This window comes from Lonchura striata, chromosome 4, assembly GCF_050655825.1.
Source record: "Lonchura striata isolate lonStrDom1 chromosome 4, ASM5065582v1, whole genome shotgun sequence".
NCBI classification, from domain to species: Eukaryota; Metazoa; Chordata; class Aves; order Passeriformes; family Estrildidae; genus Lonchura; species Lonchura striata.
Genome location: NC_140706.1, coordinates 71,741,859 through 71,755,580, shown reverse-complemented (window position 1 = coordinate 71,755,580; position 13,722 = coordinate 71,741,859). Strand labels below are relative to the sequence as shown.

Below are 13,722 nucleotides of genomic sequence, written 5' to 3'. Positions count from 1 at the left end.
TGGAATGTCAATGCCTGCATCCTTATGCTTCCACAGGCTCTCACACTCACACACTCAAATCACACGTGCACACACAAAAAGATTCTTTTCAATCATGTGGTATTCCAAGTGAAATCAGTAGAAAGCTGTTTATGAAAAAGAGAATGGAGCTGCAGACAGAACTGCACAGAGGAATACCTGAGTATTGTAAATTATCTTTCCCTGAGCTGGATTCAGATTGTTTCAATGACAAAGCCTCTGAATAACACTGCTGTATTATCATCATCATGAAGAGATGGGCTGCTTCCTCAGTTTGTTTGATTTTATCATCAGCCTCTCTGGGCAAAGCTCCATCTCATTTAGTGAGTTGCAACGAATGAAGGTTTGAGCTTGGAGAAGAGCTTTAGAAAAATCATTAAAAAAATGAAGAAGTTGGTGCTTGAGGCAGCAGTGCCTCTGATCCACTCATTAACACTTCTCTGCTGCTCTATGATGTGGGCATTAGGAGATGTCAGCACAGAGCCTACAGCCAGCTTGCTGCAATCATATGTTCCACAGCAAGGGACAAGTGACAGAACTGTCACAGTGAAACCCTTGAAAGTGGGGGACAAGGAAGGAAAAGGAAGAGGAGTCTCCCTGCCCCACCCTCTGAGTATCCAGCCTCACACCATGGAACGCTGTGAGACCAAGCTCCAGCCACAATGGAGCGGGGCCTGCGGGCAGGGGGCAACACACCCACCTGGCTCCAGACACTTGGATCTCTCTTTTCCATAGGAATCTGAATTTGAAGAACTATGGTTTTATAAGGCTGAAAATTGATAATATAGAACTATCCACTGGACTGCTTCATGTAGGAATTTTAACTTAAAAAGCTGATTTATTAATCAAAGTTAGTTTTTTTAAAATAAGAAAACCAGGAGCTTGCTTCTTACTGATTTGCAATGTTCTTTTTCCACAGGGAGGCTCATCATGTGAAACAAAGTGGAGGTAAGGTGATCAACAGGAAGCTCCCTGGATTTCTTTTGGGCCTGTGCTGCAGAGAATGAGAACAAGGGAAGGCTTTTTGTTCTCACCTCAGGAATCCCAGATTGTGAGGGTGCAGATGGAGGCTGAGATTTCCTGCCCTTGGACAGCTAGGGGCCCGATGGAACCCCAGATCACAAGGGCTGCAGCACAGTCAGGTGAGGCCATTTCCTCTATGCCTCACATTCCACAAGCCCCATATAAGAACAGGAACCCAGACAGGGAGCAATCTCCATTTCCCAAGTCCTCCATGCTGTCCTTGAGCTGGATGAATAATCAACTTCCCCACTGACCCAGAAAGGAATGGCAGGAGGCAAGTGACCAACACTGCTGTTACTGGGGTGAGGACAGAGAGTGTGCTCAGATAAAGAGATGGATGTGTGCAGGGATTATGAAAAAAAATAGGGATTTCCAACCTGAGAGCCCATAATGGACTACAAATACCAATTTTACTGAGAGCAGTTTTAAAGTGGTCCTTGATTTCAGGGTAACATCTGCACACCATTAAGGCCACCCTATTCCTGTGGGTTCCGGTTCCTGTGCGTGCAACTGAAGACAGACCCAGTGGAATCCCAGCGCTGGAGCTGCTCTCCCCAGCCCTTTCCTGCTTGTCAGGAGCCCCCCAAGAGCTGCCTCCCCATCACTTGACCCATTTCCTGCAGGATCTGTGCTTCTCACCTGTGGCTCAGGGTGCAGGGGCTGTTCCCCACGGTCTGTACTCACCACTTTGCAGCAGAGGGGCCAGAACCACCAGAGCAGGCCGAGCGCCACCAGCAGCAAGAGCACGAGGACGGCGATGAGCGCTGCCACGCCACTGGACTGCGGAGACAGCAGGGACAGCGTCAGTGCTGCCCCACCTGCTCGCCCCAAAAGCCAGCGATAGTTCTGCTCAGCTCAGGGGCTTCCTTCTGATGTAAAACTCATGAAACTGAGAACCCTGAGATCAGAACGAGGCCCAGCTTGAGGAAAAGAGAGTCCACTACCTGCTAAGGAATGAGCCATCAGACATAGACAGGGGAAGTCATCCTAAGCCTGTGGATAACGCAGAGGTGCCCTTCTCCTCTATGATGTTCCAGGTCTCACACGTGGACTGGGGAGCACACAGGGAGGTTTAAGGTGTCTCTATGAACAGTACAGCTCTGAAGCTTTGATGCTGATCACCCACATTCCTGCACAGACTGTGGCACACTGACTCCCTGCAGCCATACTGTCGGAACCTGAAACTGACAGTGTTCCTGCTTCCAGCAACACCTGAACTGCAGAACTGAGCAGCCCACCTCCCACACCTCCAACCCACTTACTGGGGGTGTCTTTATTCCTACACTTTAGGCTTTTACAGCAACACTGACAGAAACACAACAGCATCTCTAGGAAAATAAAAAGTTATTCAGACTTCAGCTGAGAAAAAAGGAGACACCCAGGGAACCACTGAGACTGAAATACTGCATGAGCAGTCCTGACCCAGAGGTGCTCCACTGCACATGGTGGAACAGAGCCATATCCCAGGTGCAGTGAGGCACACAGGTACAGTGGTGTCTGGGCGCCTAATGCTGTGTGAGTTTGTTTGTTTTCACTGCAGTAACGTGTGTTTGTTGGGAGGCTGTAACTTGTAACTCATCTCCCAGTCAGCCATCAGCTGCTCAGCTCCCAGAATTAGTGAGCAGTTCTAGCAGTGACCCATTTCTTGAGTTGCCCATCTGCTACTATGGAAACAGCAGTTCTTGTGTGGAGCTGCCTTTGCTGCAGCACAGGCCAAGAGTAGAAACCAGAAAGAGACAAAAAAGGCTGCTGAGAAGCTCTTCCTGCTGCTGTGCACATCTGTACCTCTCTGCTTCCTGCCAGGACAGGCTGTGAGCACAGAGCAGCGGAGCTGCCATGCAGCTCAGTGGGAAGGCCATGCCCAGCACCTCACTCTGAACTGCTTTGTGTCAGGGCTGGGCTGCAGCAGCTCCTGTGCTGCACAGCCCTCAGCCACGACACTTGGGTGTACAGCTGGCATGCCATTCTCTGTTTCAGAGCCTGACAGAGGCCCTGAAACAGAGAACTGTGATTTGGGCTCTGTTCCTTTGGCTCCCAGCTCAGTCAGGCTTCCCCTCCTCAAACTGCAGGGCTGCACTGGAACTCTGATCTCTACAGCTGCACAAATGGTGAGGTTTTAAATGAACAGAATAAAAAAGTCTTTTTTTTTTCTCTTTTTGATTACTGATCTATGAGCAAAGAAATCCTGTTGGAAGCAATGCATGGCGATGGGCAAAAGAGATTCTCTCCGTGCTTCAGGCCCAATGGAAAAGCTGCTCTTCAGTCACATTTGAGGTAAGACACATTTAAAGGCCCACGTGCACAGCACATGCTCAACACCATGGCCTCTTGTCTCCCTCCACAAATTCCAGCTGTCCTGTGTAATACAAGAGGAATGAAAGGACAGCAAAAATCTGAGAGTAGAAAATAGATGTTTTAAGTTAGAACAGTCACTGGCTGCACAAGTGTGTGGCCTCTCCTGGAAGCAGTTTTTATCTCTTCTATGACGTGTGATCAGATTTAATAAGATGTTCACACTGCCTCACTCCCAGGCGTAAGTGGGACACTCTGGCCTCCGCCTGGACCCTGGATGAGCAAGAGCTAAGAGAGCCTACACTCCTCACTCAGGCCCCAGAGTCACAGAGCACTGGCACCTCTGCAGGCCTGTAACCTCTCTCCACACACAGGCTGAAGGGCCAAGTTTGTGCCCATCTGCTCCCTCAGGGAAGAGCCATGCAGGAATGGGACCCAGCTGAGGGCAGGGAGGCCTCCCAGTACTTGCAAAGACACAGCTTTGCACAGCAAAATGGAAGCAGAGGTTCTGTGCTCCAAGGTCTTGCAATGGCAAAGTCCAAAGAGAAACGGGGTGTGGGGATTTTACAAGGAATTACAGAAGTTATTCACTTACACACTCCGAAGCAGTGATGGTTAATGAGCTGGACATGAAAGACTGGCCTTCATTCAAACTCACCAAAACCTCCAGGGTTCTGCCAGGAGACAAAGAAGAAACATGATCAGTCATGGAAGAGTCAAGAAAGGCTCATACATGCTGTGCAGGCACTTATACCTACAGCCTCTGCTCCACAGGGAGTGTCCTCAGAGGGGAAATGGAAGCCTGTGCTTATTCCTGTTTGGGAATAAGTTTGGTCTCCTCAGAAGTAAGTTTGCTCTCCTTGACAAAGAGCTGTCCAAGTAGAGGATATCCCTTCCTCATTCCACAGAGCAGAAAATACTCCCAAAAGTTTTACATAAAATAAATTGAAGTGCAGCTGTAAAAGTAGCATTGTTTTGTCTGTTCCATAACCATTTCCTTAGGCACACACAGACATTATGGTTAAAGATGACGGATAATTATAAATGGTCAGGACTTGCTATAAATAGCCCGGAACACGGCATACAAATAGTATGTGGTTTACATTTTACAAATTAACCCTACAAGAAAACAACACATGGTGGATGTTAAACAGAATAAGACTCCTCAGCTTCTCTGGCTTGGATTCCCAGGATTCAGACAGTTTATGTTATGCATAGATGTAATTAAATAAAAATGTAGATATCCATGAACTAAAATGATTAATCATTTACACCGTTCTTACATGTCATGAGTTTCTATTCTGGCACAAACACTGTAGTCAATATGGAGTTCAAAGCTATTTTAGCTAATTTGGCTCATTTCTTCTTCAGTTTTAGCAAAAATGAAGGGAGTTGCTTCCACTAAACTCATTTTTAAATTATCTCTGTTCTGAATAATTGATCCAACAGAAAGAATAACTCTAATTTCCTTCTAATTGGAATTCATTGGAATAAATGAATCAGAACCAATAAAAAAACCAAAACTATTTGATTCCCTTACAGAGCAATAAATCAAACCATGGTGAAACTCTGGTCAATGATGACTTTTTTTAAGATGTGGTGCTTTTCATTATTTTTAATTCCAATTATTTGTTTTAGCATTGTAATGAGGAATGCTGGGGAAAATTCCAGCATGAGGATTCTGCTCAGGTTTGGCCAAACACTCCTGGAACTGCAGGGCAGGAGGGTTTCCTGCCTCCCCAGGGGGAGAGGAGGAGCCCCAGGCTGAGCTGCTCACACACTCCTGCAGCTGTCCTGTCAGCCCTGTGTGCTCTGGCAGCCCTCTGAGTCCTGCCTGAAATGCCACTAGTGAAGAGTAAGGCTGTTTTGGTAGATGGTCTTTGCTAGCAAGTGGAGCAAAACAGGGACACAAAACACACCTGGACAAAACACATACACCACACTAAAGCAAAGGATCATTCCCAGGCATCCTGGGGACCCTGATATGTTCTCGAGCTCACTGGGTTGTATGAAGCATCCTGTAAAATAGCAAAGATTTCCCAGCGGGCTGGAGCCCATTGTACACCTCGCTGTTTGCAACACAGTAACTGTTCCCAGCTGTACTGGGTACCAGCTGGGATTGCACTTCCCAGCCCCAGTGCGGTGAGCCACGCCGTGGAGCAGGCTCACTGAGCCATCGGCTCCAGCACGGACACGCAGCGGGAGGGCAGCGCTGCCCTGCCCACTCCTGCCCTGACACACCGCAGCAGGGATGAGCCACTGGACATGTCACTGGAGCTGATCACACCCTCTCTGTTCTGGAAGCCACAGAGTGAACTCACACAGATAATTGCCTCATCTTCAAAAGGATGAACCTGTCAACACACAAAAGCACTCCTTCCCTGACACTGTCACGGCTGTTGGGGATACCCAATACATTCTTTCTTGAGCAGCCACCTGTTAGCTGGGCTGTGGGTACTTGTGACTCATAGAAACACCGCCCCTTAAACGGGGAGTCCCAGAAAGAGGTGTCCTGTTTCTGCTGCTCCTTCACACACACACTAACACATCCTAGTGTTTATCAGCAACGTGTGTGAGGCTTTTAGGTCAGCATTCTGCCGAAACTGAAAATATTCTGAGTTTAAAATGACAAGCAACAGTGGTCCCTTTTCTCAGGCCCCTGCATTTTCCACTGGTGACTGTCACTGTTGTGCAAGGGCCGAATCCCTTCAGTGGAGCTCGGAACAGGCCAGTCAAGAGAACATTCCTGTCCCTGCAGCCAGGCAGCCCTTGGGCACAAGCCTGGTTCACTAGGGAAGGATGAGGCTGTACTAGTTTCGTACCAGCACGGATCCCGCCTGAGGGCTGAGCTCTGGAAAGCTGCCACAGAGTGGGATGTCTCCCAGGGCCCCTCAAATAAACCCCCTCTAGAATCGGGCAGTGTTGTTGCTGCAGCCCCCCGGGGCCATCATGCAGCACCATCCTGCAGCCTGGCACCAGGAACACGCAAGGCTGAGCAGCTCCTCTCCATGCAGCTGGACACACAGGGCTGCAGGGGCCAGGCTCCAGGGAAAGGCAGCGGAGCCCTGCTCACGCCTCCTCAAAACCCCTGCAGTGCCCACAGACAGTGGCTCTCCAGGGCTTTGAGGCAGGATGCTCATTCCCATCCTCTGCTCCCTCCTGACAGCACACCTGAGCAAGGTGGAATCAGAGAGCTGGCAAAGGAACATGAACAATGACAGCTCTGTGCAGCACAAACCCTACTGCTCTGCCTCTACCTCAGCCCCAGCGTGCACCTTCCCGGCAGTCTGTACTTCAAACTCTCCTCACTGTACTAGGAAAAACTGCCTTTCATTTACAGTTCATGGCCCTTCTCCATGTGGAAGGGATTTTCCTACCCTTTGTCTGTGCAATATCACTCTTTGGATGGAAACCAATCCTGGAAAACTTAAGTCTGAAAAGAGCTTTTTAAAATGTTCTGATTTCTGACCAAAGGTAACCACAAGACTCTTGCAACTTCAAGCTGCGTCGGTCCTGGCCCACTGCCCCTCCTAATACACAATTCACCCAAAAATGTAACTTGAGGAGACCAACCAGTTGCAATTCCTCCCATTGTGCCCACTGCTGGTTTATTGTGACAGCAGAGGGATGTGACCCAGAGCCATATGTCCCTGCAACTCTGGTCTAAAGCCTCCCATTCCCTGTGAAATACAGCTGACATTTCCATCCACGGTAGCCTATTTGCAAAGTATTCATTTGCTCCTTACTTTATGAGAAGCTACTAAAAGACTGCCATTTTATGACCCATTAAAAAAGATGAAAAAAATTAAATACAATTGTGAAAGACATTTGCTAGAAGTAATAAATAATTTACCTCAAATATTCACACACTGAAAATTAAACTGGCAACTGCTCAAAAAGTTAGTAAAATTTTGGTGACAAAGGTACTTCAGAATCAAATGCCTGCACTAAAATAGCAAAAATGCTGTACATAGGAGGAAGGCAAAAAATAGGTCTGTGTATTTAAAGGGCACTTTCCCTTCCAACACTGCCTTCATGAAATAAATGGATAGCTTTATAATACAGATTCCATTTGACCAACCTCCCTCTGATGTCTTTGGCCACTGCTTGCTGGGGTGCAATTAACATCTACCCCTCCATTCTCCCTGACCCAAGCAGAGAAGACTCGTTCCCTGGGCTCTGTGAACAAACATTCCTGGACCACAAAGATGACTCTGCATCCAGGGACTCCTTCCTGCCCCAGGAGGAGGCAACACACAAAGGAACGGATTTCCAGCCTGAGCTTCTGGGTGTGGTGCCTTCACAGACCTACAGCCCCAGCTGCACAAGGACGGGGACAGCTCTCCTGGAGCAGCGTTCCCGCCCTGCCTGTCCTGTTTGGTGCAGTGCCACTATGCCCCAGGCCAGCTGTGCCTGGGGAGCACCGGGACCATTCACTCAGTGGGAACTGAGTCAGGCGGGGACAGGACATGGCCTGCATGCAGTTAGAAGTGGTCAGAGGTCTTTTCCCCTCATCAGCCACACAGGCATAAAAAGGAGCACTGAGTACTTTGCTGAGCATAGGGAAACTTGCTCATTCTGGAATTCATTATGGTGTTTGGAGATTCTGGTAAAGAATTAGTACAAACTCTTCCCCCTGCCCTTCTTGGTGTAGCTTCACGCTGATACAAATTCAGATGATGGTTCTTTAGGGCTCCCTCTTGTTACCCCAGAAGCCTCTAGCTTTTCCAGCCACGCGTCCAATAAGCTGTCTGTCTGGGCTTGACTTTCCAAGGAATGGGACACAAACTTTCAGTGTTGGGAACTCCTAGGGAATGTGAGAGAACTGGAAGCCAGTGAGGAACTAGTTCTGATCTTGTGGAACCATGGGAACCTGCAGTAGCAGGGTATGAAACATCATTATTTTGCTAAAGTAGACAATTAATTCAGATTGGGATCCTATGGCCACTGCATGAAGTGCAGCACTTAGTTCTGCTCACGCAGTCCTCGCTAATGCCCTGGGAACACTGTGTGCCCTAGGAGGGACATGAAGGACTGCGACAGAAATTACTACTGATCTTAACACCACATCCATATGGCTGAGGGGCCTGTTAGCCTCTACAATTCATTGAGGATGTTTCCATCTGTGAATAGGTCCCATTATATCCTAATTGTGTCAGACTAAATGTATTTCTAAAATATTTGCAGAAGTTAATATTTATGACAGACATTAAGCCTAATCCAGCCCTATTTCTGGCTTCCCCCAACTGAGTTATTTCTCTGGCTATTCTGGAGGGGGGATGTTGTCCCATGTGAGCACCAGACACATGGGAACCACGTCCCATGGGAGCACCAGACACTGGGAACCATATTGTCTTCTATTTTTGTTGGAACAAGATGTTATGTAGAAGAATAAAAGACAATGCCTGCATTAAAGGCTTCACCTCAGTGAGTTTGCAACAGGAAGAATAGGTGCAGGTGGGAGCAATTCTGACCCCCTTGGCTCCCTGCCCAGGGCTGCAGGGGAAGCCCAGCTGTTTGCAATGAGGGTAATGCCAATATCCTATACAGGTCTGGACTGGCCATGGGCACAGCAGCAATGGGGAGGGTATTGCCTTCACCTGGGCTCAGGGGCTCAGCAACAGTGAAAGCAACAGTGAACAGGTGAAAACAACCTGACCTGGAGCTGGCATCCTACCAATTGCTGAGCAGCAGGAAGTCAAAAGGGAGAAGCACAGGTGACTTCCTTTTGGGCTGGTGCTGAGAATGGCTGCATCTCCCACATCAGAGAGCTGCTGGCAAAGCTGGAAGAGGACCGAGCCGAGAGCCCGGAGTTCATCCTGGGGGTTGGGATCTCCTGCAGCAGCAGGAAGCTGCCTGCTTTCCTCCATTTGGTGCGTCTCAAAGGACAGCTGGCTTCTGAGAGATGAGTGGGCTCTTTGTGCTTTTGCCTTTTCACAGTAGTAACCAGTGTTATGTGGAATGGGAAACATTTTAGTCAACATGCTGCCTCCTAAGTTGCCGATCTTACCAAATTCTTCTTTTAATTGGTCCCCTTGTCTCTGAAGAGTGTTTTTTTTCCAAGTGATATGTAGTCACCATCTAGGTTTCAGGCTGAGGCTTGGAAAATTGGTTCTTTAACCCACACTTGCATGCTGACACCAGCTGCCAAGCTCTCGAGTGGCTCAGCACAAGCACTGCCCTTAGGTTAATAAGTAATTCAGCTCTGTGGCCAAATGACACCCCTGTCTGCATTGCCACAAAGGCTGTGCTAAGGCTACTTAGTGAACAGCACCAGAGAAAGAGCTCAGTATCACTTCTTAGTTAGAAAGAGTTCAGAAATGCTCAACACAGCCAACAGCATATTAATCCTTTCTTGAGTGACCCTGAAAGACATGTGAGACTGAGCTGCAGCTTGCAAACCCTCTGTCTGCCTTTGCTGACAACAGCTTTTCTAAATTTTTACCTTTCTCAGCAGAAGTAAAAGTGACAAAACAAAGATAACAGTAATAAAGGTAGCTATAGCAAGCACCAGCCTTCCTCCCTCTGGTTTTCAGCCACTTACTTCCATGTTTTCAGAAAACTCACTTAAGTTCCACACACCTTTCTCAGCACTCGTTCAGGCAAAGGAATGTTTTGCACAATTCTATGACCCTGACCAAGTTCTGGGCTTGTCTCACTAACAGGTGATGACATGTGTGTGTAGCTGTGTGCACTGGAAATCACAGGGATTTGTGTACTTCAGAGTTTGTGGGCAGCTTCTGTGGGAGAAACACCTGTGGTCATCTTTTAAATGTGAGTTTGGACTTTGTGACAAGACAGACTGTTGTTGTCTGTTTGTCCATCTGGTAGAACACGGTGAGACAAAGGTGAGGTGTAACCTGCAGGTGTGACTGAGGTACTGAGTAACCCAGCCTTGCAGAGGGGTGTCGGGTGAGCACCCGGCGAGTTCCAGAGTTAGATGGGTGTGAGGGCACTGGAACTGCTGGATGAATCCAGCTGTGAGAGCTGAGGCTGGGCTGTGCTGGGGTGTTCTGCCAGCAGTGGGCCAGTAAGGTGTGACATTGGCTGCTAGGTCAGGTGCAATTACAAGCTCGTCGCCTGCTTGCTTTTGAAGCTTGCACTGTAGAGGGAAGAACAACTGTGCCATGCTAATATGAGGCACTGACACTTGGTGTGGGAATGTCAGTGTGTCAGCCCGAGCACTCGAGTGCGTCCTCTGAGAGCACTAATGGTGCTCACATGCTATTCAGATATTTATTTTGTGTTTGCTTGAAGAATCAGGCCAATGTTTTTGAAAGCACATTTAACTATACCATATGCCTACTTAAATCATCCCTATCAAACAAGTTGTGGGTTGCTGCTCTGGTTCATTCTGTTCTGTTTTCCCTCCCTTCCCAATGTGTTTATGTGTATTTATCCAATTTGCTCTGTTCCTCGTGCCAAATGGCAGGTCTGAGATCCCAGCCAGGCAGGGGCAGCTGTGCTATTGTTGGTGTCTGACAAAACAGAGGTCATGGGCTGGGCCTGCAGCTCTAGCTCTAATGACAGCTTGTGTGGGACATTATGGGGCAGTTACAGTGTAATCAGGGTTCATGTGCCTTCAGAACCAGGAATAAATCTTTACTTAACCCTTGGTAACTTAGAACTAAAGTCTCACTTTTAAATCCTGTGCAAATTAGCCTATTGCAAAATATTCTGTTGTTTGTTTACTCCATTGCCATAACTCCTTCCTCTGTCTGGAAAACACCCAATAAATAGCCCCACCAGGAAAAGCCAAGACATGAAAAACCAGGCAACAGCCTAGGTGGAAGAAAGGGTCTCTCCTGCATGGAACTGATCCTAGCTGTTCTCACTTCTAAGATTGATGAGAGTTATGAGCTCTGCCAACCTAGGAAGCAACTGCCCATAGAAAGCAGTAGGCTTTTGTCCTCCACAGAAGGACTCTTCCCTCCCTGGAAGGTTGTTGCAAGTCCAGCCCAGCAGTTCCAGGCAGTGACACAGCAAGGTGTGATCATTCCCAATGCCTGCTGTTCAGCAAGAGATCAATCTGCAGGGCTAGGGAATGCTAAACTCTCTGCTCCTTGGGTGGCCTGACACTTTATCCCCTTTTCCTGCAGCCCTTCAGCCCAGAAGGCAAGAGTCTCTAAGCTATTGGAAAGGGTGTTCCTTGGAGCTGCACAGCAGCTCTGAGGCTGCAGTAGCTGGGCAGCTGAGGAGAGGAGGCCCAAGTCCCCGGAGCCACTCGGGGAGCACGCAGCTGCCACGAGGCTGCCTGGCACTGCTGTGGTGCTCAGCATGGAAAGGGGAGTGCTGGGGAAACAGCACATCTGTCACCCACACGCAGCCACAACCTCCACTCAGGGCAGCACCAGATGTGTTTATTCGAAGCATGTACTAACTAGCTACTTAATGGCTTAGAATTATTAGCCACAAGTTAATTAAGCGAACATATTCACCATCAGTCACCTTACAAAGCATCGCTTCTTCAACACTGCTTTTACTTCCTAAGTGTCTTTATCAAGGGCAAGAAAACAGAAGGGGAAAACTACAAATTCCATAAAAGAGCTGCAGCAAGAAGTAAATGTGTGAAAGGGGTTCACGGGGTCCTAATGAATGCTGGAGTTCACAGGTATTGCCTTAGCTGAGCGCCTATCCATGCTGCCAGCATAGTGGCACAGAGGAGGAAGCAGCAAGACTTAAGAGGCTGCAGCTGATGGAGAAGCAAAGGGAAGTAACAGTGGAAAAAATTATTCCTTGGTATAGTTACATCAAATTTGCAAAGACTGGCTTCCCTGCTGCTGCATGTACTGGGGATGTACCTGGGAGTGCAAGTGCTGCTTGGCATCCTGCCTGCACAATGAATTTGGGACCACCACTGTCCCAAGGGAACAGATTCTGGTTCCCCAAGATAGGAAGCACAAAAGCAGTTGGTCAGTTCCTGGCTCCCAGGTCACAGGCAGCAGTGAATGGAGTCAGAGCAGAAGAGGATCTTTGGGTAACGTAACAGTCAGGATCCCTGGTTAGGAGCCTGCCATGACAATCACTCCATACAGCACCTTCCAGCTGCTCTTCAAAGGGACAGCTGTCTAGAAACCCAGTGAGGTAATCTGAAGGATGGAGCCCACAATCCATTCATCTTCTCTGTCTGTATTCATGTGTCCATGCTCTTCCCCTTAAATCTGGTGCTGGTATTAATAAAAATGACACTTAGAAAACAGAAAGCAAGGTTCCAGGTACCCCTGTTCCACTGTCATGGAAACATGTTGCACCTAGAAATCCTAGAGCCCCTAGAGCTGAATGTGAGGCATGTGATGGGTAACAGATCACTTCCTGCACTGCTGTATGCTTTGTGCCAAGTGAGCTGCCCCAGACTCCATCAGCTCCTTGGAAACTGCAGGTAACCAATAATTTGGCAGTACAGTAGTCATTTTCCTTCCTACCACCCAGAAAATAATTCCTATTAAGTCTTTGCTTTTTAAGTGCCACCAGCTGTTTGTGTTGGACAGGATGTAGGAAGCGATAAATGCAAGCTGAAGACAGCAGTGTTTGAATAGAGGGCACACAAGGTCACTAACAGCAGCAGTGTGAACTGTCCTGCACAGGATCAGGAACGGGACATCACACCATGATCAATATGATCAAGTGAAGCCAATTAATTGCAAAAACTAAGCTATATTTATACTGTGTTCTATTGCTCACGTGTCTCAAGCTAATACATGATTGGTTAAATCCTTCTGTGCACGCATTTTAAGCTTTTGATTAATTTAGTTATTTTTTCTTCTTCATGCATCTCGCTGCAGTTTTCTTGTCTGCCTTTACATCTTAGACTGTCTGGAGTTGAGCATGTTGTTCTCCTTTTGTGTCCTTCAAGGGCATTTTGACCTTCTATTCAGTTTCAATGAAGACTAGGTTGTGCATATGTCCATTTTCCTGCAGAAATCCCTCAACACTGTCCCACCTTGGCATGCAAGCTGAGGTACCTCTGAGGGAACTTTCACTTGTGCTCAGGTTTACGCTGAGATTTTTCTTTTTTGGCTGTTATTCTTTAAGCTCCTGAGCCCAAGAAGGACACTGCATTCTTCTGTCCTAGCAAAACCTGAGTTCAAGTGCAGGATGGACAAAGTTGGAAGCTGGCCAGCACTGCAGCTGCATGAAAAAACAGCCTTCTCTAGTTCCCTGAACTATTTTAAGAACAATGGCAACTCCTCAGCCTGTTGGTTCAGTTTGAGTAAGCCACTGCCTGGCCTACATCCATCCTTTCCTGTCTGGTTTAGAGACGAGTGCACAACATTGGATGTTTGCAGTAGGCACCGTAAGATCCAAACTGTTACTGTGATATTCTAGTGAGAAATGAGAATTCATGTAGACTGAGATAAGTAGTAGTCACATAACTATTTAGTAGAAGCC

General features: G+C 47.8%; 1 protein-coding gene across 1 annotated transcript in view; it reads right to left on the bottom strand.

Annotated features, from left to right (window-relative positions):
* ANTXR2 (ANTXR cell adhesion molecule 2) overlaps positions 1-13,722 on the bottom strand; it is a 77,959-nt gene that overhangs the window by 32,826 nt on the left and 31,411 nt on the right. The window contains exons 11-12 of the mRNA XM_021529524.3: positions 3,929-4,007; positions 1,726-1,821 (exon numbers count right to left, since the gene is read on the bottom strand). Coding sequence (XP_021385199.2) covers positions 1,726-1,821; positions 3,929-4,007 — 175 coding nt within the window. The remainder of the gene's footprint in view (positions 1-1,725; positions 1,822-3,928; positions 4,008-13,722) is intronic.